This window comes from Muntiacus reevesi, chromosome 4, assembly GCF_963930625.1.
Source record: "Muntiacus reevesi chromosome 4, mMunRee1.1, whole genome shotgun sequence".
NCBI lineage: Eukaryota > Metazoa > Chordata > Mammalia > Artiodactyla > Cervidae > Muntiacus > Muntiacus reevesi.
In genome coordinates this window covers 43,241,882-43,267,439 of record NC_089252.1, presented here as the reverse complement: position 1 = coordinate 43,267,439, position 25,558 = coordinate 43,241,882, and the positions used below count along the sequence as shown (strand labels likewise).

General features: G+C 45.9%; 1 protein-coding gene across 1 annotated transcript in view; it reads right to left on the bottom strand.

The window, feature by feature from the left end:
* Positions 1-25,558, bottom strand: part of SLC14A2 (solute carrier family 14 member 2) — a 64,900-nt gene that overhangs the window by 28,209 nt on the left and 11,133 nt on the right. Inside the window, exons 2-9 of the mRNA XM_065935160.1 lie at positions 24,678-24,858; positions 23,508-23,697; positions 17,416-17,544; positions 12,552-12,744; positions 8,449-8,596; positions 7,273-7,407; positions 5,483-5,532; positions 4,808-4,982 (exon numbers count right to left, since the gene is read on the bottom strand). Coding sequence (XP_065791232.1) covers positions 4,808-4,982; positions 5,483-5,532; positions 7,273-7,407; positions 8,449-8,596; positions 12,552-12,744; positions 17,416-17,544; positions 23,508-23,697; positions 24,678-24,858 — 1,201 coding nt within the window. The remainder of the gene's footprint in view (positions 1-4,807; positions 4,983-5,482; positions 5,533-7,272; positions 7,408-8,448; positions 8,597-12,551; positions 12,745-17,415; positions 17,545-23,507; positions 23,698-24,677; positions 24,859-25,558) is intronic.

The window sequence follows — 25,558 nt, the reverse complement described above, 5'->3', positions numbered from 1 at the left end:
AAAGACACTCTCAAAATGTGCTATTTTTTTCTTTGTACTCTCCTCTCCTTTTTCATCCAACCAATTCTCAGAAATGACGCCTTCAACCTAAGATGCAAGTGATTGATCATGCTTACTATATTACCTTCCCAGGACTGTTTACATTTTAACAGGTTCAAAGACTTGAACTGAAGGGACAGCTGGGAGTGTTTGGGCAGGCAGGTAATGACAAGATAGAGAACAAGAGGAGAAGAGGCATAGAAATTTTCCTGAAACTCTTAACATCATGCTTAATACTTTTCCTAAACAGAAGATTAACCCAACAAGATATTTCATTCACCACTCAAAATCATGAAACTGGTGCTGTGACCTTATGCGGCTCAGGCAGTCTGTGGTGACATCCTCTCAGGTAAGATTACTCACATGGCCAGGCAAATCCCCATAAAGTGAATTCCTTGAAGGCAGGAAATGGTCTGATTCTTTCCTGGTTTGTTGTCAAGGGGGCCTGAGTGACATATTAAAATAGTTCCTCATACAATGTCTTCTGGATGAATGAGTGAATGAGGTCAGAAATACAGTTAAAAGAAAGTGACAAAGTTAAAAGGAAATGATAAAGTTTAAAATAAAAGGAAAAGGAAATACCAGAAAGAAAGTGGATTCAGCAATGTCAATGTCAACTGAATCAGAATTTGGTTAAAGGCACTAATGAGTATAAAAATGGGCAGTCTATAGTAGTAAAAGATAAAATTTAAGAAGAATCAATGTTAATCACAGTCCATAGGTACCAAACAATGTAGCTGCTAAATATATGAGACAAATATTTCAGAAATACAAAAAAAGTTTAATAAAACTATACAATTATAGTTGAATTTTAATAAACCCTTTTCAGAATTAAGATTTATAAACTAAAAATAAATAAGTGCATAGAAGAGTTGAATGATGCAGTTAATAAATCAATTTAATATACATTTCCTTCAGATAAAAAATCTGCATTTTGTATGTTCAAAATCAAACATATACTTGGCTACAAAGAAAAATGCATAACATTTAAAAATAAAGATTGTACCAGCCATTTGCTCATAATCCTATAACAGTAGATATGGAAAGCTGAAAAACATCAAAAAGTTTAAAGTGCTGGAAATCAAGAAACACGTTCTTCAAAAATTCTTGCCTCAAAGAGAAATAAAAAGTAAAATAACAAACTTTTAAAACTGATGAAAGCAGAACACTTTATTCCAAAACCTATAGTACACAGCTAAAGCTGTAATTGAGGGAAATTAATAGACTTAAATGCCTTTGTTGTTAAAGAGCAAAGATCTAAAATAAGGAAATTTTATATGAATTTTAAAACATTCGGAGAAGAGAACATTTAAATAAGCCACAAGAAAACGGGAAAAAGAAATAAAAACAAATCGAGATGAGTAGAAAAAGACAAATAAATTCTAAACTGTTTCTTTGAAAAAAATCAATAAAATGAATGAACCCCTCATAAGCCTAAAGGAAAGAGAAAATTACAGAAGATTAGAAATGAAAAAGGAGACAAAGCTGCAGATAACTGGAGAGATACAAGTTACCACGAGAACATTATGAGTAATATTCTGGCAATAAAATTTTAAAACTAAAGAAAATGGATTATTTCTTAGCAAGCTCCTAGTTTGAAGTAGAGATTTTGATTATGTCAGTTATCATAGAAGAGACTGGAGAGATAATTAAAACCAACCATTTAAAAATGCAGCAGAACAACACTGTTTCACAATGATAGTAGAACTTGTCAGTGTTGCAGGACAGAAGACGAAAATGGGTGGGAGAGATGGCCAGGTCAGAGGGAGGAGACAGTGGAGAGAGGGAGAAAGCGGTTTGTTAGGGAAAAAAGAGTTTAAGACAGCACTTCTGCTAAAGCCCCGCCCTCCCCAACTCCACACATACATTACTACTCTCTTGAATTTCAGAGAATAGTAGTTTATTTCTGTTCAACCATAAATATGTATGTTCAACTATCATTTGTACACCCAAGAGCTGCTGCTGGTAATTTGAGATGATGGTAGGAAAACAGCTATGACATGTTCCCAGAAGCCCTTCTTCCCTCCTGGAGGCCTGCTCCCGAGAGCCCCATGCTGGTGGGGAGAATCTGAAAAGTTAGGGCTCTGACATGTTCATTCAGGGGCAGGAGAGGGGGAAGCTCTGGTGAAGGTGGGATAAGATAACATCAGGGAGCTAGCTCTCAGGTCCTGGGGGCTATTTGGACTACTTCAGAGCACATCTGGGCATCTGTCCATGGCCTGTGGACAGAGTCACCTGCACTGGGCAGAGTTTTCTTAGCAGGTTTTTCACTTCTGCCCACCCTCATCCACGCCTGAGAGAGAGATGCCACTTCTGCCCACCAGCCTGGCTTAATGACTGATATTTGTTCTGCCTCCAGGAGGAGACTGTTTGACCACATTTGGAATATATCATCAACTTTCAGCATCTTAGCCTCAAAGGATTAAAAAAAAAATATTTTATCGATCCTGTACAACTTCTCTTGGCAAGGTAATTCACTGATTAATAATACACTTTGTCTGGTTTTTTCTTACATCCTACTAGCAGATAATGTGTAAAAACACGTGTAAAAACATTTACTTGTACATAAGTACCTGGTCATCTTGATCGCAGTGCATTATAGAGTTTCTGGGGCCGTGTGGCTTTTCCAGATTTGGTGGACATACTTTTTCCTTTTTCAGAATAACTTAGCTTTTATCCATTTTTCTCCTAACGAGTTTGGCAGCTTGCAACACAGTTAACTTTTAATTCTTGTGGGGGAATTAAAGCAGGAACTTGGGAGGGAAAAACAACCGGGATAACTGTGACCCACGTGTTACCTTGTAAATGACAAACCAAGAAGTGGCGTAGGAAGAGAAGGAAGGGGAGAGAGAATCTTGTCCAACTGAGCTCAAAGCATTTCTCATATCCAGATAGTTTTCCTCTCCTGAGAATCCAATAAAAAGCGTGGCTAAAGGGCTGTTTCCATCAGATCCAGTGCTTTGGGTGGAGATTCTCAGGGCTTAATGGAGAGAACAGGGGATTTCCTACGACAATTTGCCCATAATGAACGAATAGGGTTTCGGGTTCTATCTCCTGCTAGGATACTTGCGGGGAGGGGTCTCCTTTCAGAGGGTGATGGGGTCCTCTCTGGAGGCCTGTCAGGAAACAAAAAGTCCTCTTCCTCCAAATGGAGGTCACGGGTCACAGTATGGTGGTACAGTCTGGCCTGCGTGCTCACTCCAGCCCTGAGATTCCAGCGCCTCCCTGCTCCTCCTGCCTAGAAACCCTGCACTGAAGGGCTCCGGTTTTCTTCTTCCTCCCGTGGTGGTGAACCTACTGGCCGAGGCACAATAGCCAGACCGGGTGAGCCAGAGGGGTGGTTCCTAGACCCGGGTGTGGACCGCGGGGCTGGTGTGAAACTGCGCCCCCTAGTGCTCAGCACTGGGCTTGTCGGTCTCCGCAAGAGCCTCAGGGCAGATCTTCCTGCTTTCGGCCACCCTGATCTCCCTTTCTTGGGTGCCCTCGATTTCCTAAGGCTCTTCACACTATCACCCAGCATGTAAATGCCTTGTGGCTTTGTCTGGTTAAAGAACCTGGTGGTGTCCTTTGAGTCTGCCCACTTCCCACCAGTTCCTAAGTCACATATGGATCTCCAGACCCTGATCGTCTATAGCAGGGCCCAGCCAACTACAGCTTGTGACCAAATCTAGCTGCTCGTTTAATAAAGTTCGGTTGGAACACAGCCACCCTCTTTCATTCACATGTTGTCTAAGGCTACTATGCTCTATGATGACAGGGTTGAGTATTTGTAAAAGAGATTGTGTTGCCTCCAGAACTGAAATTTGACACTTTCCAGGACAGAGTTGACAATCCCTGGTCTGTATCTAAATAAAGATTGAATGTAAGTCAATACCTATAATTGGGAAGACAGATTATAAAATTCATTAATATTTGTTTGTTCTTCTACTTAAGAATAACCATTTAAGTATCATAAATCTCATAAAGCTTCCAACACCCATAGGCAAACTGGGAAATGAAATAGATCTCTCCAGCCTCTCACATACTGAGCTCAGGTGATTTCCTCAACTGAATTCCCTGCTCAAAGTCGCTGGCTTGACCCGCAGTGAGAAATGCCAATCTTTCATCATGAGTCGTGTAGGAGCCTAACTTACTGATTACTTCCTGCTACAGACTATCCTCTTGCCCTTTACTCTGACCCCTAAATGTCTGAGTCCCTATTTGGACACTTTCAGTGCCCTAACTGTCCCCATTTTGACTTTCAAACTGTGTTTCTCTATCTGAGATTTCTCTCTTTTATGTAAAGCTGTAATGTGCCCACCAGTCATTAGCTCTGTGCACTCTGGCATCTGCATTCCCTGAGTTTTCACCCACCCAGGAACCACTCAGCACGTTTGATTTCTTAGCTTCTGTTGTTTAGTTAAACCTGCTAAGAAGATCATCTCTGAATCACCTTTACAAAAGACTAAATACACACACACAAAAAGACTAAATACAAAGAATGGTTTTGTTTTAAGTTGCTGACATTGAAAATACATGCCTTCCTACTAACACCAGGAACTCATCACCAATGTCTTTGAACAGTGCACAGTGGAGAGTTAAGGTGATTTGGGCAGAGAGAGAAAATCAGTGTCAGGGAGAGGGAGGGATAGGCGTGTTTTGTTCCACACAGGTGCGAGGAGAGGCAAAGAAAAGTGAGTGCTGCAGCTGATTGACCCAGAGCTGAGATTACAGGGAGCAGACCCCGGTCCAGGCAAAGAGCATTTCTGCCTATAACTTGGCTAGTCACCACTGGAGGACTTCTCTTCTTCCTGGCTTTTCACTGTCAGGTAGTAGATGCGGTTGGCTTCTGGGTAGGTGACTCTGCTGAGTGGGAGCTTGTAGATGGTGGGGCTGTTGGTCGTCAGGAGCAGAAAGGTGAGTGTGGAGAGGCAGAAGGGCCAGGTGCCTGGTGGCACACCAACCTGAAAGCAAAAACACCGGGATCTGAAAATGTTCCTGGGTTCCTGGGACCTTGGAGGAGAAGGATGTGGTAGGGGCTGAGAATGGCGACCCTCCCCTAGTGACAGCCTTCGTTTCTGGATTGATCATGTCAGAATGGTTGGTTTGAATTTGAGGTGTTGGTCCCTTTGGGGATCAGAATCTTCTAATGATGGAGCTGAAAACCCCCTAGAGACATTCTCTCAATGCCGGCTAAACATGAGTACCTCCATGTGTCCACCCATATTCTCCACTGCTGGTTACAACACCCTCTCTTTCACACACACATCCACACGAACACACCCCTCAGAGGCACATAAAATATGCCGTGGCCAGTCCTTCTCTGGACAAACCCTGAATAAACCTTGACCAGGCTGTTATATGGAGTGCTAGCGACTGGAACCCACTCACAAGACTCCAAATGTCCTGAAGGCCTGGTTGGGTTGGGGCATTTTAGGGTAGTGTCAGGAGACCCCAGACTTACCACTGACATTATGTTGGTGAGGGCTGCTCCCATGTATGCACAGAACAGGGCTGTGGAGACACAAGGACCATCAGGAGTCAGCTTCCCAGGGCCCGCCCCCAGCCTTCCCTAAGAGCGGGCTCCGCTCTGGCCCCAGGGCCACTGTGTTGGCCCCACACCCTGACATCTGGCGTGTTTGCTTGTGACCCATCTCTCACTGGGCTGTGTGCTTTCTGAGGGTAGAGATGAAAGCTTGCATATCCCTTTATTCCCTCCCCACTTCCATGGTAGCTCTGTGTGGAGTCAGGGGTCAACAAGCATCTTTTACTACACCACAATGACCTTGGTGATGCTCTAGCACAGACTGGATGACTGGGTGATTGTCCGTCTGGAGGGATGAGTTATCAGACTATATGAGCTCTGAATAAAGTCCCTCTTGTCCAAGACTCTGAGCTGCTGTGATGCTCCTGGACCCTCACCAAATCCCCTCACAGCTGGACCATGTTGGGTCCCTGAGCCAGGCCCCTGGGTTCACCCACAGATGAGGACCCCCAGAACAGTGAGGGGAACTCATCCACAGTCCTGGTGCCTCTGAACAAGCTCCTTCTGCCTATGTTTGCTCTGTTTCCCTGTCCAGAACACCTTTCCCCTGTCTTTGCTTATCCAAATCCCACCCTGAAAGGGTTGAGATAAACCTCAGCCTCCTCCCAAAGCCTTCCCAGGTGGTTCCAGCCACAGGAATCTGCCATCTCTCTGAGGATCATAGACAGCTACAGTCTCAGCCTCAAAATAACTGGCAGTTTTGACTTGGTGAATATTTGCTGGGCCCACTGTTCTCCAAGTCCAGCCTCCAGCTGGATGCTGAGGAGGGTAGAAGAGACACAGCAGGCATTTACAGTTCCCACGCTTAACTGGGGGAAACAAATAAGAGAGCCCTTCTGGATGATATTCTGCCCTTCACTTGCCTCTAGTTTTGTGTATTAGTGTCTTGTTGGTTCCAGAGGACATAAGCAACTCCAGGACAGGGAGGCTGATGGGACTGGAGTCTGAATCTCACTTCTGCCATCAGTAGTTGTGTTTGGACAAGTTTGTCAACCCCTCTGAGTCTCATTTCCTCACCTGTAAAATGGGACTAAAATCTAGGCCTGGCAGTGATCTTGGCAGGATGAAAAGAGTACTGTTTATCCAGCACAGAGCATGGTGCTGGGGTGCAGTTTAATGACTGTGGTCCATTTCTCTTCACACAGCGCATTCTTTGTTTACTTGATGGAAATCAGCCTCCTTTATGTTATGTTACTATCTTCTGGAACCTCAGTCCTCCCAGGTACATCATCTCACTGGCTCTTTCCAATAGTCTTTTTAGATATCACAGATAATTGCCCTGAATATTGGGCAATTACATCTGCTCTGCTAGACCATGGCTTCAGGAGGATGTGGTCTGTATCTTCCAGGTCTAGCCGAGGGCCCAGCACTTAGTGGTGCCCTGTGGATAGTGGTTGAGTGAGAACAGTTGTTGAGGTCAGGAATGCTGCCACTAGCACACGAGGAAATGTGTGTGTGATTTCCTTGTGAACTTTAATGGTTCATGAGGAATAGTGATGGTGACTCCATCTGATAGAGGAAGAACCTCAGATCCCCCAGCCCTTAGGGTACCCCCATTAAATCCCTTAGTGATAAGACCCCGGCCACAGTCCTTCCATTATTACTGCTCAGTACTGATGAGGGTCCACCATGGGTGTCCACACCCAGGGGAGTGGGGAAGGGCAAGGAACAGCAGAGTGACTTGGCTGCCAGCCTTCTCCGGTACCTACCACAGATGAGGGCCAGCAGGTGGGTCTGCCAGGTGAGGGCGTAGAACACGCCCCCGATGGCGATGCAGGAGAGGACACAGTTGTAGCTCCAGAGGCCCAGGTAGATGGTCTCGAAGGGCGTGGCCACCGTCAGGGCTGTCGGACAAGGTATTGCATTTCTGGCTGATTCGAGGTCACAGCGTGAAGGCCACCCCATGGCTGGTGCCAGTTCTCAGGTGCTCTTCCTCCCATCGCTGACCCCCGCTCCCCCCCAATACCTGCACATCAGAGGAGCCTCTACAAAGGGTGTCTGGTCTTAGGAAAGCGACAGTGGGGGGAGAGAGCAGTGGTTTCCACTGATTTTCAAAGGGTTCATTCAGAGGTATGACCACTTCTAGGGTGAGGGGGTGCCAAGGACGTGGGCTGCAGGCCCACCCCACTCCTTTGGCCAGAGCAGCTGCATTTTTAGCAAGAAAGATTTCAACAGAAAAGTTGTGCTTCAACTAGTTGAGAAAAATTATGTCTAGACACATATAGATATATGCAGACAGAGAAATGAGATGGCAGAAGGGGTTGGATGTGAACAGCAGGTGAATCTGGGTGAAGAATTTGTGGGTGTCTCTCGGACTATTTTTAATTTTGTAAGTTTTCACAAGTTTGAAATTATTTCCAAATAACATTTTTTTAAAAAAGTCGTGCTTCCAAGAAATTTTTAAAAAATATTGGGATAAGTCAATAGGCTCCTCTTCCCAAAGCACCCAAGGTCTGTTTCTGACTCTACTCTCTTCACTTACATATATGAACATGTGTACAGACACATACATAGAAATTGAATCACATTTGTTAAATGGTAATCCAATTCTTGGGAAAATTTTTCCTGTTAGCTTAGTGAGAATTTCAAAGTTCTAGGTCGTTTATACCCCCACTGGGTCGGCTAGAGCTCCCCACCCACACCAGGTTCCCGTCTGCCTCCCACCCCTCAGCTCCCAGGGGCTACAGGCCAATAGGTCTCAGGCCTTTTGCATCTCCCCACATGCCCTGCTATCTTTTGGAGACTCAAGAAAGGAAAAAATAAGTCTCAAGCCCTGACAGTGTTTAAAGACTTCAGGGAAGACAGTAAGCCTAGACTCTTTACTGTGTGCTGGGAGAAACGACCTCAGGGAAATGACCCCTGCCGAGAGGGGGGCCCTGGCCTACCTGCCAGCAGCCCCACAATTGAGCCAATGGCTGCATGCAAGCAAATGAGTGGCGAGCAGATGAACAGGGCCACCAGGAAGACGCCACCTGTCCAGGGGTTGTCGCAGCCGTACACCTGCCCGACCCCGACAGGGATGGCTCGTAGCAGCTGCAAAGTCAACAAAATCCAGGTCAGTGGAGTGTGGGCTGATAATGCAAGGACCAAGCCTCAGGGTGAGGACTGAGCCTTTCCCCGGGGGGTCACGGTGTGGAACGGGAGGATTGCTGTGCCCGCCAGTGTGTGGGAGAATGTGGAAGGGAAGGCACGAGCTGGAACGAATCGCTCCTCACTCCACCACCTGGCAGGCATCTGAGCATCCCTCATGCAAAACCGAGCAGGTCCCCAGCACAGAGGCTGGAGCCAGGTGGTTCTGAGGGACATGTGGCTTTTGCTTTGGGGGTTTAGAGGGTGCCTCCCTGGACAGCCACTGGGAGGTTTCAGGGCACCAGAGGGCTTCCTCTAGACCCTCTGAAATACTAGAAATATTCCAGAAATTCTGGAAATATTCTAGGCCATTTAAAAAATTTTTATAAATTTTTTTAATGGAAGGGTAATTGCTTTACAGAAAGTTGTGTTGGTTTCTGTCTGGGCCACTTTGATGAATGATTTGACCAAAGATCATCCAGCTCACAGTGGCCGATCCCGGGCTAGAGCCTCTGAGCCTGACTATTGGTCTCTTGGTTGCTCACATTTGGTGCTAACCGGGATGGGGGAGCCCGGGAAGGAAGAGGAGCGCTTCCTCTGCTCTCCAGGAGCACTTGGCAGACAGGTAGCATGAGGAATATCTGGAGAACAGCATGAAGCACTGGATCCCTGGGCTTGGGAGTCACTGGGAGATGTTGGATCTGGAGATGATTGATTTGGCAGTGATGTCAAGATAACTTTTTTTTAAATACCCAAATCACCCACATTTCAGCAAAAAGTTCTTTGAGGGCACAAAGGAAAAGAGGGAGATTGACAGGGCAGGGAGAGCAGTGGCCCAGAGTCAGGAGCCCCAGCTTTTAGGGGTTTCTGCGGAAGTTCGTGTGTGACCATCTCTGTACCATCAGGAGGCTGCCCAATAGACAGTCTTCTAGCTTTACAATTCTGCCAACTCCTCCCTCCATTATCAGCTCATGAACCTCTTTGAGCACTCCTTTAGCTGGGGCCATAATAGGTGCTTCATAAATATGTGTGGATTAGTTCAGTGGTTTCCAAATTTTGCGAACATTGAAATCACCTAAAGATCTTAAAAAAAAAAATTAATGCCTAGCACCTCCCCAGACATCCTAAGTGGTATGAGGGGGCATGGCCAGAGCACCAGGTATAACAGATTTTGGGACCAATGGATTAGTCATCATCTACTGTAGATGTTGGGAGTTCACTGCATTTCTCCCTTTGATGAAATTTTGTTCTTTTTAACAACTTGATTTAATTCTAGGGTCAGTCTGATTTCTTTAGCCAATTTGAGGAGTCCCAGATAGTTTTTAAACTATGTCCACTCTTGCCTCCAAATAGGTGGCCTTTTAAACACCAACGGCTGTTTGGTCCAGAGCCTATAGACTTGTGCAAGGAATCACAGGGTGGGGTCCTGTCTTATTTACAGGAACCCTGAAAATCCTTTGTTTCAACCTAGGGACCTCAGTTCCATCTTGGAACCCAGGTTTAAAGTCCAAGCAGGAAAGAATGAGAGAACTGAGGGGGCAAGCTGCCTTGGATGAAGTCTGAGTTTAGAATGACACTCTGCTGGGATCCAAACTTCAGCCTGGTGAAACGGGGCCCGACCCCTCCATGCTGCTCTCTAAGTTACAGCCAACACCTTGGTGCAAAGGGCAGTCAGGTGTGCGGTGGAAATTTACTAAGGACCGGCCTTCTCTGTCCTCCGGATAATCCTTGTGTAACATCAACAAGCCGGCTGAACAAAACAGAAATCATTCCCCTCATTGTTTTAAAGAGAAAGAGAGAAACGGCACTGATTGGTCAAAACTCAGATCTGGATGGTGTAGAAGGAGAGGAGTCAGTGGTCAGAAAGGTGGTGCGGGGAAGCTCAGAGGGTGAGCTTGGGCCTCGGGACACTGGATTTGGCTCCTAGTACTTTTTACTGTTTGAAGATGAACAAGAAGCATCTCTTCTATGTGGCTGTCTCTATGCTGGTCTCTCAGCATGGGATGGCACAGCCTCGCGTGCAGGGCAGGTCGGGGGCTTGGTGGGCCTTTCCCCCTGCAGTGCCGCATGCCCTGCGGCTGTCACTCAGGCCAGCTTCGCCCGCGGGCTCAGGGGCAGCCGATTGTGCCCGGAGGCAGTGTATCCAGTCACCAGGTGGCTGATCACGGACCATTCAGATCATTTCGTTCCTGCTCAGACCCCAGTAGTTTTCCATTTGAGAAAGCAGACTTTCACTTAAACACAGGGCTCTGTCTTTTCCATTGCCTTGGATTTAGGCCCTAACCCTGCCTCTGATCCCATTCCAGCCCCAGCCCCAGCCCCAGATAAAACTTCTAGCAAGACAAAAACTTTAAAAAAAGTTTGGCATTGTTGGCAGCAGCGTCTGCCGTGAGGGACGGGGGAGGCCTTCCTTTCCTGACAGGTTCAGACTCAGGGTGTGGCGAGCCTGCAGGGCCTGCGTTGTGCATCCCACCTGCTGTCTGCCCGGTACCGGGGTCACACCGGGCCCCACACTAAGGTGTAAGCACATCGAGACGCAGGGCCAGGCTGGGTGGGGAGGGCTCAGAAATCAGATTTTGTGAACAATATTTGCATCACCAGCTACAGCTTGATCTTGGGCAACTAACCCTCCCTGTGCCTTAGTTTCCCCATCTGTAAAAGAGGATGATGGTAGTTAACTTTGGGTTATGGTGAGGTTTAAATGAGTTAGTAAACTAAGGGCTTCAAACAGTGTCTGGTACATAATAAATTTGCTTCAGGGTAAGCTGTTAGCTATCCCTATATTCATTAACAGGGCTTCTCTGGTGGCTCAGACAGTAAAGAATCTGCCTGTAGTATGGGAGGCTTGGGGTTGATCCCTGGAGGAGGGCATGGCAACCCACTCCTGTATTCTTGCCTGGATCCCCATGGACAGCAGAGCCTGGTGGGCTACAGTCCATGGGGCTGTCCATTAATATGCATTAACAAGGTCAAAGTTGTACAATTCTACATTTTTAATCTTGTGTGAGATTTTTATTATATCCCTTTATCTCTGATGTCTAGAGATCAGTAGAATAAATGCATTTGTATATCTGTGGATATCAAGACATAAGGCAATGTTTCTCAGCTTTGACATTATTGACATTTTGGGCTGGTTAATTCTTCGCTGTGGGGAGAAGGCCATGCATTGTAGGAGGTCCAGTAGCATCCCTGGCCTCTACTCACTAGAGGCCAGTGGTACATTCCACCTAGTTTTGACTTTTAAAACATTTCTGTAGACATTCACCCTCCTTAAGAAGGAAAAAAAAGAATCACTCCTGCTTGAGAGCCACTGATATGGAAAATACACAAAAATTTATCCCCATCTTCTATTGATAATATCTATTTTTTTTGGCAGTGGAGGGGGGCATGCCTCGTGGCTTGTGGGATCTTAGTTCCCTAACCAGGGATTGAACCTGGGCTCTCGGCAGTGAAAGCTTGGAGTCTTAACCACTGAACGTTCCGGGAATTCTCCTATTGTTAATATCTTTAAAATCTTAAATATTATTTCAGTGCCTTGACCCTTCACCCACTTATTCATCTTATTTAATATTTTCCCCTCAAAGCCACCATTCTGTATTGCCAGCCTAACCCTTATCTGTACTCTTGTTTATCACCGCTGCCCTGGGCAGGTTGTAGATGTCCTGAAGGCAGGGATGTTGTCTTATTTTCCGTGTATGCTCAGTGTCTGATGACAAGCCTGGCACCTATAAGGTCGCCAGTAGGGGGTTATGGAAAGAAGATATGGAGGTGGCACTGACCCCTTCCTGTGCTCCTCTCTGCTAAGATGCATCACTTACTGGAGGTGCAGAGAAGCTGAGCGCCTGAGTAATCCACAAAGTGGTGAGTGAGATGGCTGCAGGGGAAACAGGCCCCCACACACCTGCCGTTGGTGACTTACCAGGGGCATCTCAATCTCTGACCAGGTGATGTTGGGCACTGAAGACATAGGCTCCACCAGCGTCGTGGGGAAGAAGAGGTTGTAGTGGCCGGTGGCTGCCAAGTACAGGGTCAAGGCGAAGTTGAAGGGCAGGGTGAAGACAGGGAGGTCCCACTTGCTGAAGATGGAACTCAAGGCACTGGTAAAGATGGGGCTGGAGATGAAAGAGAGAAAACATTAACTGCTGTGATCAATCTTCAGCCTACACTGTCTAGTCCGCTCTGGTCACTGGACCACTCACTGTTCCCCTTTCCTTGGCATAGTCATTCCTGTCTCTCTTGAGAATCTAGTGGTCCACTGACCTGGGACTGGATATAAGCCAGTGTTCAATATAAGTCTACATCCTTGGGAAACAAAATTTAAAAGTCTTATAACTTGTTTTCAGTAGGAAACTTTATAAAATAATTTACATATTTCTTTGCTTCTTAAACCAAGAAAACAAATTCTAATCCTTACAAAATGGCATGTGTTGCCTTTGGATCATTACAAGGTACATCATGATGTAACCTGGGCTGTGATGACATTTAGAATATATGCTTTAAATAAGTTTCTAGGGGGAGGCTGCTATGGACATAGGAAACTCGCAGGCTTGAATTCAGTTGAAGTGCTTGGAGCTATTCTGGGAACCAGCATGTGAAGATGAAACCTTTAGTGGATTTTGTCCTGTTTTCCTTTCATCTTCCTTGTAGAGAGCATGGATTTTGGAGAAAGAGGGAGTGAGGTGCAAATCCTAACTCCTACACTTAAAGGCTGAGTGAGTAGCACTAGGAAATTTACCTTGCCTCATCTCAGTTTATTCTGAGAGGACCATCACCTGGCATCCAATGCCCTATGCCTCCCACAGGGGCACAGGTGCATAGCTGCAGGGCAAAACTTGAACTCATGTGATACAGTTGATTGGTTAACTTTTAATTAAGGATGCTCAATCTCAAACAGGCATTTAAGCCTGCCCTAATCCCTACTATCGATCCTAGCAAATTAACTTTCCAACTTGCTGAGACAACTAGTTCACATTTTCTCCTTTCTTCTCAAATCTTTGCTTTTTGTCTCCCTTTAGTTTCACTAATTACCTTGCTTTACTTCATTAAGAAAACAGCAATGACATGATGAGAAATGCCTCGTCTTCCTGACCATATGATTCATATTCCAACTGCTTTATTCCCACACACTCTGCCTCTCTGCCTTTTCATATAATGGAGTGTTCCCGCTCTCTTATCAGGCTAATTCTTTTTCTTGTGCTTTGCGGTCCAGCCTTTCTCAATGTCTTGGTTCCTGTAATTCTGTCCTTTCTCTTTTGCAGCTTCAACCTCTCCTTTTTCTCCAGGTCACCCTCATAAATACATAACGTGCTCTAGTGCGTGTATGCTCAGTTGCTCGGTCATGTCCAACTCTTTGCGACCCCATGGACTGTAGCCTGCCCCAGGCTCCTCTGTCCATGGGATTTTCCAGGCAAGAATACTGGCGTGGCTTGCCACTTCCTGCTCCAAGGGGGTCTTCCTTCCTCAGGGATCCAACCCGGGTCTCCTGTGGCTCCTGCACTGCAGCTGAATTCTTTACCACTGAGCCACCTGGGAAGGCCAAAGTGCTCTAGCACCTTGTAATATAAAGGTCTTCCCCCTTTAACCTGATTTCTGCTCCAGCTATTGCCCCATTTCTCTGCCTCCTGGACAGCAATACTCAGGACTAGTCTGTCTTTGCTGTCCCCAGTCTTTCTCTTCCTGTTCTTTACTGAACCCACTCCGATCAGGTATATGTTCTCCCCATGCCATGGAAATGGCTCTTGTGCAGCTCACAGATGCCATCTCTCTTGGTGAATCCACGGTCAGTCTCCGCCCCTTTCATTTGACAGTTGGATCCGCAACCCTTGCATCAGGGAATGAGACCACCCTTCTGTCAGGGCTACCACGACACTGCACTTAATTGCTTCTGCAGGAGCTCCTCAAGTCCCCTTTGGTGGTTCTTCCCCTCTCCTGCCAGACGTCTAAAGGTTGGAGGATCCTACAGCTCTGTCTTGAGTCTTCTCTGTTTGAATCCTCTCTTTCTGTGTGACTGTCTTTAGTCTCCAGGATGAAATATCTTTTCTATATGCTACTATTTTCTAATCTTGACCAGATCACTAAGTTCCAGATTTGCACATCCAATTTCTTTTTCAGCATCTCTACTCAGAAGGCTGAAGTTTAATGTGTTCAAACAGAACTCTTGATTTGTGTCCTGTCCCCCACCACCAATTTTTTTTCCCTGCCTTTTCCATTAGCCCAAGTTCTCATGCAGATTATAGGAGCATACTGAGTCTTCTTTCCTCCCTACCTCATCACAGTCCACAGCCTCCCAGAATGTCCTGTTGCCTTCACCTTCCTTAAAATATACCCCAAGCCTAGCCACTTCTCATCACCTTCATGGACATGGCTCTAGTCTAAGCATTTCTGTCCTCGGTGGGTTATTGCAGCAGACTCCTAACTACGCTTCCAGCTTCCATGGCTGTTCCAGCTAAAATCCACTCTCTACACTGCAAGGAGAGAGCTTTGTTTAAATTTATCCACATCCTTTCACTCCTCTGATTAAAGCCCTTTAACTGCCTCTCACCACAGCAGTAGTAAAAATCGAAAGGCTTACTGGAGAGGTACAAACTATTAGGTACAAAGTAAGCTACAAGGATATATTTGCAACACAGGGAATATAACCAATATCTTATAATATTTATAAATGGAATATAAACTTTAAAAATTGTGAATCACTATATTGCACACCTGTAACTTATATAGCATTGTCCAGCAACAACATTTCAATTAATAAAAAGGCTCCCTGGAGTCACGTGGTGCATGGGGTATGGCCCTCATTACTTCTTCCCTCTCCTGCCAACCCTGCTTCATTCACTGGGCTTCAGCCCCACTGGTCTTGCTTCTTGAACACATTATGCTTCTTTAGCTGGAATTTTTTCACATGCTGCTGGTTCTGCCTGTGATTTCAAATGGCAGGTACACTCTTGTCATTTAGGTGACTGCTTAAATATTCCCTCTGCAAAGTGGCCTTCCCTGATCATGCAAGTCTGGACCACCCTTTCCCATTTGCCCCATTTTGCTTTCCTTAAAGCACTTATCACATCTTGAAAGGATCTTTTTAATGAACAATTTATGAATTTATTTCTTTCTTTGCCAAGAAGAATGTAAGCTCCCAGAGGATGGAGACCTCCTCTTGCTCACAGCTGTCCCCACCATCTAGAATAGTCCCCGGACAATGAAGGCCCTCAGCAAGTTGTAGTTTGTCCGGTAACTCTGACAATACTAGTCCCTGCCCTGTGGACTGGGTTCTAGGGCTGCATGAATGGATTAGTGAAGTGCCAGGGTAGTAACAGAGAGATCAGCCACAGCAGGTGCACAATTTTTTTTTTTCATGTTAAATTGGGAAGTGAGGGTGAGGTCACTGTAGACACACTTGCACCCAGTACCCCGTGGCTTAAGGGCTTTTGTAGTTATAAACCAAATGGATGCAAATGAAGACAGGCCCTCCTCCTTCTGTGACGCGGCATGTGGGGGGCATTAAGGAAATCACCACAGAAATGGCTGCCTTAGCATTTTGTCTTGATACATTAAGGAAGAAATCCTAAGAAGAAATGTAAATTGCCCAGAATGCTTAATGTCATAATGTATTTGCAAACACTACTAAAAAGTACCGGAACAGCACTTAAACTAAATTAAACTAACTGGTTTTAGTAACTCCTGACTTTGAAACCAGAGAAAGATGTTAAAAATCAGACGGCATGTCGGAGAGTTGTAGGGTTCAGGGAATAGGGCACACGGGCTCCCCTGAGGCTTTCAGTCACTGCTCGGGTGTGGGTGTTGGTGTGGGTGTGGGTGTGACCAGAGGCAGTGGGTGTGACGCTACAGACCCACTGCAGGTTCAAGTGAACTGGGCATCACGTGTGTAAAAGGCCTATTTGTTCCTAACACCCTTCATCTTGACTTTATTTTGAAGAATGAGGCAATCGCACAGCAAGACCTCAACCGATGCTTCTTGTTTAAAAATTCTACGCTTTAAACAGAGACATTTTGTTCCAAGCAAGCTCTCTGATTCTGTTAGAAGCAAAATTTCAGTCTTTGGGTCTTGGTCAGGCCACTGGATAGATGATTCTCATGCAGTCTGGAGTTGAATAGTGCAGACTCTGGGTTTATCATGGGGTAGGTTACGCTGCCTCTGCATGCCTTGCCTTCCCTTCTGTAAACTCGGGACAGTAACAGTCCTCCCTTGCCTAGCACTGTGCCAGGCACTTAGAAAATACTCGGTAGGTGGTAGCCCTCATTAGTAAGCCTATCATAAAGAGGAGTTATCAGCACAGTAAAACCTACATGGTGGACTTCCCTGGTGGTCCAGTGGTTAAGAATTCATCTGCCAGTGCAGGGGACAAGGGTTCAATCCCAGGTCTGGGAAGATTTCACGTGCTGTGGGATAACTGAGCCTGTGCTACAACTGCTGAGGCTCACACGCTCTGGAGCCTACTTTCTATGACTGGAAAAACTACCACAGTGGAAGCCCACATATGGTGATGAAGAGTGGTCCCCACTCGCCATGTCTATAGAAACCCATGTGCAACAAAGATCCAGCAGAGCCATAAATAATAAAGAAATAACCAATATGAAAAAAATGTGGCATCTGGCCTTTGAAAGGTCCCTGTTATTCCCAACTCAAAATGACCCCCTCGTGGTACAACTGAACTCATGGACTTTTGGGAGACAAGCCAGCCTTTGAAGACACTGGGTCCCCTGCCAGTGTCAGACACGACGCCTTGGGTCCCTGTAGGTGTGTAAGCAGAAGGAAGGAGGTGTCTCACCAGGACATAGCTGTGAGGGTCACAGGGAGCAGAAGCCACCAGTAGTAGTCTAACTTCTCAGAGAACACAGCTATCAGCATTCCCACCAGCATCCCGTTGTACCCGTGCAGACCTGAGGCGATGGCGGCTCTGGGGGTGAAAACATAGTTACTGTGTAAATTTAGTGGCACTCACTGGGCCCATTCCTGGTGCTCACAGAAAAAAATCAGCTCACTTGATGAATATTGGGTAGTCACATTGCTGCCGGTATCTTTCTAGATCACACACGCACGCGCACGCGCGCACACACACACACACACACACACACACACACACACCGTGATTACTCTTGCTGATTTAGAATTAAATGATGCACTTTGTTTTTTTTTTTTTCCAATTATTTTTATTAGTTGGAGGCTAATTACTTCACAACATTGCAGTGGGTTTTGTCATACATTGACATGAATCAGCCATGGAGTTACATGTATTCCCCATCCCAATCCCCCCTCTCACCTCCCCCCACCCGATTCCCCTGGGTCCTCCCAGTGCACCTGGCCCGAGCACCTGTCTCATGCATCCCACCTGGGCCGGTGATCTGTTTCACCCTAGATAATATACGTGCTGTTCTCTCGAAACATCCCACCCTCGCCTTCTCCCACAGAGTCCGAAAGTCTGTTCTGTACATCTGTGTCTCTTTTTCTGTTTTGCATATAGGGTTATCATTACCATCTTTCTAAATTCCATATATATGTGTTAGTATGCTGTAATGATCTTTATCTTTCTGGCTTACTTCACTCTGTATAATGGGCTCCAGTTTCATCCATCTCATTAGAACTGATTCAAATGAATTCTTTTTAATGGCTGAGTAATATTCCATGGTGTATATGTACCACAACTTCCTTATCCATTCATCTGCTGATGGGCATCTAGGTTGCTTCCATGTCCTGGCTATTATCAACAGTGCTGCGATGAACATTGGGGTGCACGTGTCTCTTTCAGATCTGGTTTCCTCAGTGTGTATGCCCAGGAGTGGTATTGCTGGGTCATATGGCAGTTCTATTTCCAGTTTTTTAAGAAATCTCCACACTGTTTTCCATAGTGGCTGTACTAGTTTGCATTCCCACCAACAGTGTAAGAGGGTTCCCTTTTCTCCACACCCTCTCCAGCATTTATTGCTTGTAGACTTTTGGATAGCAGCCATCCTGACTGGCATGAAATGGTACCTCATTGTGGTTTTGATTTGCATTTCTCTGATAACGAGTGATGCTGAGCATCTTTTCATGTGTTTGTTAGCCATCTGTATGTCTTCTTTGGAGAAATGTCTATTTAGTTCTTTCCATTTTTTGATTGGGTCATTTATTTTTCTGGAATTGAGCTTCAGGAGTTGCTTGTATATTTTTGAGATTAATCCTTTGTCTGTTGCTTCATTTGCTATTATTTTCTCCCAATCTGAGGGCTGTCTTTTCACCTTACTTATAGTTTCCTTTGTTGTGCAAAAGCTTTTAAGTTTCATTAGGTCCCATTTGTTTATTTTTTCTTTTATTTCCAATATTCTGGGAGGTGGGTCATAGAGGATCCTGCTGTGATTCATGTCGGAGAGTGTTTTGCCTATCCTCTAGGAGTTTTATAGTTTCTGGTCTTCCATTTAGATCTTTAATCCATTTTGAGTTTATTTTTGTGTATGGTGTTAGAAAGTGTTCTAGTTTCATTCTTTTACAAGTGGTTGACCAGTTTTCCCAGCACCACTTGTTGAAGAGGTTGTCTTTTTTCCATTGTATATCCTTGCCTCCTTTGTCAAAGATAAGGTGTCCATAGGTTCGTGGATTTATCTCTGGGCTTTCTATTCTGTTCCATTGGTCTATATTTCTGTCTTTGTGCCAGTACCACACTGCCTTGATGACTGTGGCTTTGTAGTAGAGTCTGAAGTCAGGCAGGTTGATTCCTCCAGTTCCATTCTTCTTTCTCAAGATTACTTTGGCTATTCGAGGTTTTTTGTATTTCCATACAAATTGTGAAATTATTTGTTCTAGTTCTGTGAAAAATACCATTGGTAGCTTGATAGGGATTGCATTGAATCTATAGATTGCTTTGGGTAGAATAGCCATTTTGACAATATTGATTCTTCCAATCCATGAACATGGTATGTTTCTCCATCTGTTTGTGTCCTCTTTGATTTCTTTCATCAGTGTTTTATAGTTTTCTATGTATAGATCTTTTGTTTCTTTAGGTAGATGTACTCCTAAGTATTTTATTCTTTTTGTTGAAATGGTGAATGGTATTGTTTCCTTAATTTCTCTTTCTGTTTTTTCATTGTTAGTGTATAGGAATGCAAGGGATTTCTGTGTGTTAATTTTATATCCTGCAACTTTACTATATTCATTGATTAGCTCTAGTAATTTTCTGGTAGAGTCTTTAGGGTTTTCTATGTAGAGGATAAATGATGCACTTTGTAGCTAAACTCTCCTTTGCAAGTCAGGGGAGTCTACGCTCCTTGATACAGAGAGAAATCTAATAGAAACCTGACACCAGGAAGGTGTATGTGTGTGTATGTGCGCACACGCACGCATGCGTGTGTGAAAGAGAGCAGGAGGAAGAAGGAGGGAGGCAGGGAGGAGAGCGTGTGTTCTGACTGTACTGTGTGACACTGGGATTTTCTGACACTGAGTGCTTTCTCCTGTCTGAGGTTGTCCCTAGACTTGATGAGGGGTGTTAACTGTGATGTCCACACTCCTCCCCATACTCGGCATGGTAGGGGGACCCAGAGACCCCATAGAATCCAAGCTCTGCCACCTTGTGCTTCATCAGAGGTGCCTGTGTGCACCCAAACTCTCCCTGATCCGAGTGAACTCTGCCCTTGACCCTTCCCATTGCTCTGCTGGGCAAGGGATGAGACTGGGCAAATCGCATTGCAAACCCCCCACAGAGAATGAGATTTGTGTGCTGTGGTCTCCCCTGCCCTCCACTGAAAGCTTCATGGGGCAATGCTCATCTGATGTGAGTGTCAACAGCAGTCAATAGTGTCTGTACAAGGACAGTTGTTGAATGGATGTGAGTGCATGTTAAATCCTACCAGGTACTGACTGTTTGATAGGCAGAGGCATCTGGAAGCATCATGTCCTGTGATGGAGGGAGGGCACTCTGACCAGAGGAGGCTCCTGCCTGGCAGAGGTCATGGCTTGGGTCTAGAACAGGGGGACCTCCAGTTCTGGAGTGAGCAGGAGATCAGCTCAGCTAGATGAGGGGAGTGGAAGGCAGGGGAGAGGGTGGGAAAGCATATCTAGACAGTGTCTAACAAGAGAAGCTGAACATAGGGCCCTTGTGTGGGGACTCTTGTATGGGATTTGGGACAGCTGGGTCTTTAGCTGCTCCTGGGAGCAGGCAGGGGGCTGAGAAATAGCAGGGTGGGAGGAAAGACCACTGGAGTTCAGAGTCTCATCAGGACTAGAATAACTACCTGAGAAACCTATGTTTTGGGGTAAAAATCTTTGTCTTTAAGGGTGCTTACATTTTCTCCATATTTTCTCATTTCTGTCCCATGTGAGAATTTAGTATTATTTTAGTTTTAATAGCAGCTGATTTGGGAAAACTGAACAGAGACCATTGACCCATATTGGCAGGAGGTTGTATAGGAGCAGCAGGAATCAAAGGAAGGAACTCAGGGGAGATAAAATCAGGGGGGGGGGGGTGGGCGGATCTAAGGGCCATATAGTCAAAACTGTGGTTTTTCCAGTAGTCATGTACAGATGTGAGAGTTGGACCATAAAGAAGATAAAGCACCAAAGAATTGATGCTTTCAAATAGTGGTGCTGGAGAAGACTCTTGAGAGACCCTTGGACTGCAAGGAGATCAAATCAGTCAATCCTAAAGGAAATCAACCCTGAATATTCATTGGAAGGACTTGTGTTGAATCTGAAAAGTCAGTGCTTTGGCCATCTGATTAGAAGAACTGACTCATTGGAAAAGATCCTGATGCTGGGAAAGACTGAGGGCAAAAGGAGAAGGGGTTGACAGAGGATGAGATGTTTAGATAGCATCACCAACTCAGTGGACATGAATTTGAGTAAACTCTGGGAAACAGTGAAGGACAGAAGCACCTGGTGTGCTGCAGTCCATGGGGTCACAAAGAGTCAGAAATGACTTTAGTGACTGAACAGCAACAACAGGATTAGATAGGCAGAAGCAAATGCTCTCAGTTGGGAAGAGTGTGATGCTGTGTGGTAGGTTGGGTGAGGCCCGCCAGAGAAGGCTTTGGAATCTGGCTGAGGGATTGGGTTTTTATCTAATGCGCTCTTGTCTTAGAGTCTTAATCAGGTTATTTGGGACGATTAGGCAGACAAGGTGTGTGTTTCCCTTGTAATACTGGGAGCAAAAACATCCATGGAGCAACTCTTTGAATGACTTCGCGAGTTTTCCAGTGGATTATGGCCAGCAGGGAAGGGGGAGAATCAAACTGTCAGAGCAGGAAGGGACCTGGGCTTCTTGAAGATGACCTGTAGGTTGGCTAGATGGAATTCACCTCAGGGGACTTTTTGCAAACAATGATGGAGCAGAAAGACAAGAGCTGATCTGTTGGAGGCCAGTTATGTGTCAGCTGCTGCGAGGCTTTAGGTAAGTGGCAGCAAAGAATAGGGAATCCAGTGCTAGAAGCCGAGACACAGATCCCCTGAAGTGCATTTCTCCTGTCACTCACCAGAACTACACCCCAAAGAATTCAGCCTCTCATCCATCTGACCTGGAATGGCCTCCCAGCCAGAGCTGGCGTGTGCCTTGGTGGAGCTGGAATGTCGGTGGCTGGAGGAGTGTGGCACTGGTTACAACACAAGCAACTTGGACCATTCCCCAGGCCCTGGGGTCACCAGGGGCCTCTGGCTCTGCTGTCCACTCTGTCCATGTGCCAGGGAGAGTAGCCACGTGTCGAAATCTGAGCCCGGCCACCCACTGGCCATGGCACCATCCGCGAGCAACTCCCAGCCTCCTTTCTCTCACTTGCAAAATGTGAACGCTTTTTTCTCCAGGTGATTCACTGTCTGCTTTGTGAAGTGGCAGGAAGAACCACAGGTAACAAGGCAAGAAGGTGTTTTTCAATCTTTGACAGTACTCCACAGTAAGGAAGGAATGTATTTTGTAGTATGACCCAGTTTCTCTCTCTCTCTCTCTCTCACACACACACACATAACATGACTGAAACAAAAATTTCACAAAATAATACTTTACCTTTACTACGTATGGATCACTCTAATTTGTTTTATTTTATTCTGTTATTTTAATTAAAAATTTTTTTAAATGCTGCTGACCATTCATGATATGTGAGTGGATTTGTGACCCCAAATTAAAAAAAAATTGAGGACATGGGCATTCCTAAACCTCTCTGGTCATCAGAAGCACCCAGGAGAATCTTATTTAAAACACTATCCTCACATCCAGATCCACTGAAAGGGAACATCTCTGGGAAGGAGGGAGAATGGGGGGAGGTGAGAAATTACATTTCCTAACAATCACTCCAGGTGATTCTAGCCATCAGGAAAGTTTGGGAACCATAACTTATGGCAAAGGTCAGTTCAATAAAATGCTACTTATTGTTACTGGAATTTGTGGCCCCTGGTGCAGAGCTGGCCGCTCCCCCAGCCTGCCACTGTGCTTCCCGGCTCCTGTTTGTTCCCTTCTCCAAACCAACCCGACACTACCTTCTTGCCCGCTGGCCTTCCACTCTCCCACCTCAGCGCTACGAGTTCAAGGCTGCCCTCTCTAATCTTCCCAGCACGTAGAGATGTCTGCCTGTTCTGAACTCTCCAGTATGTATTCTGCCTAGTATTAGTCAGAGACATTTCTTGTCTGTTAGTTGTATCTCCCTCAACTGCATTGTAGGCTCCATGAAGGAAGAACAGCTGCACCTGCCTTTGAGGGAGTGTTTCCAGAAGGTTCTACAGTCAAATGGAGCCTGGCGCTGTCACTTGCTGTGAGCACACAATGTGAAGAACTCCAGTGACATGTTCAAAGGTGATTCTCAGGAAACTGGTTGGCTGATACTAGCATACAGTTGGCTGGTCACTCAAATAATTACTTCTCCACCTCTCTACTCTGAGAACCCAAGACCTGCATACAGAGGAACTCACCTGTCCTGGCTCAAGATGAGGGCAGTTAAAGTTGACACCACGGTCCCCAGACCTCCCGTAATCATCCACCAGGGGTTCTGGATCAGGAGCCCTATGAAGATGACGAACCCGCTGAGAGGGTTGTTGGCAAACATCACCTGAGCGGCCCCCCTCAGAACCCAGTCTGTGAACTGGAAGGCCAGGGGTTTATCTGAAAGAGATAGGCAGAGTCATCAGCAGGGTTGAGCCTGTGCTTCCCCGCCGGACCGCTGGTTGGCGTGGCAAGCAAAGCAGACGGGCGCGCTAGTGGGGACATTTCCTCTCATCCCTCCTGGCGCCCAGCCTGAGCCTCGGAGCGGCCTGGCAGTCAGTCCACAGTGGGTGCAGTTCTGCCGTACAGACTGAGCGCCATGCTGAGACCAACTTAATGCTGTTCCAGCCATCAGCTTGGTTGGCAAGGAAGCCCCAGGAACATTCCAAGGGAAATTTATTGGTCCAAAGGAAGAGGTGGGGAGGGAAGGAAACTCTTTTTGTGTAGAACTCTATGGCTCAGTTGAGGGCTGGTATCTGAGCAGGAAAGAAACTGGTCTGGAGGGGAAAGAAAGCTGGGAAAGAAACGATTTTAGCCCAGCTGTGAAATTAGCATTGAGTTATGCATTGACACTGAAGATTGACATCTGTTCTGTCTCATTCTCTGGTTTGGTTTCCAGGACAACCTATACAAGTGGGGGGTGGGAGGGGGAAGGGAGGGTGGGGGCTATTTGCTGCAACATTAGTTAAGGGAAACTGGGAGATGAATGATGTTAAAAGGAAAGAACCTGGAACACTGGGGAGGGTGAGGCCCATATTTTCTTGGCACATAAGAAATGACTGTGGAATAAGGGAAGGAATGACCATTTAGCTTGTTAGAAAATGGCTTACATGTTGCTACTATGGTGGCCCTATATCTATTCCAGGTAGGAGTGAAGCACTGGCAAAGAGCTAAAATCAGTGAAATGCACTGAATTCTGAAATTATGGGAATTCAGATGGTAGGATACATTATGCTCCCTGGAGCCAGCTTGGGGCCGCAACACCTCGAATGTGGGGACCTGCTGTGGGTAAGTGAGGGAGCAGCTTCCCCAGTCCAAGCCAGGGGGAGCGTAGGCTCCCTGGCCTGGCCTGGCTGCTTCGCCCCTGGACATCCGCCTACCTTTCAGCCAGCTCCTGTACTCCTTCATCTCGCCTGTGAGGTAGCCCACTGCCTGGAAGAGACCGATGCCCCCTTGGCCTGCAGAGCCCTGGGGGGCTGCCCCACTTTCTCTTCGTGTATCCTTTTCATTGGGTTTTTCAATCTTCACAATGTGGCTTTCTTCGTTGGATGACCGGAGACCCTTTCAGGAAGAGCCATGATAAAACATTAAATAACAGCTTTTTGAGAGCAGGGGCATTTGGGGTTAGGGAAGATTGTCAGATTTTTTTTTTCTTTAAATAAAGATAGGGGATTAGGAGATAAATGTCCATTGTGCAATGCTGTCTAGAGTGCTTCATGTAGGCCTGCCCATCCCAGGACCGCTACACATTCCTCATAGCAGGGTTCTTAACTTTGTGTGTCCATGGATCCCTTTTGGTAGCTTGGCAAGCCTGTGGACTTCTTTCTGGAATGTTTGTAAATACATGAAATGAGATTGCAATGAAAACCAATTATATTGAAATGCAGTTATCACAATATTTTAAAAATCTGATGTGCATATAGGGAGGGTAGATCCAATACCAATACTGATTATAATTCCAAGGTAGAGATGAGTGAATATGTGGGATGCCAACTCAGGACAACTCTCTAGGGCCATTCTAGCTCCAGAACTCACTGTAGGATCACCCAAGACCTTTACTGTGACTACATCACAGCTCAACTTTGGCCCAGTCCTGCTGCTTTCAGTTCTTTACAAGTATCGACCCAAGGACAGACCCCAGTATACTTCTTAGATCCATATCTCCATCTTGAGTTAGCATTCTAGGAGAACCCAGTCTGTGGCAATGACAAAAATCCCAGGTACTACTGATGTGGCTGTTGTTCATTGCTTATATTTATCA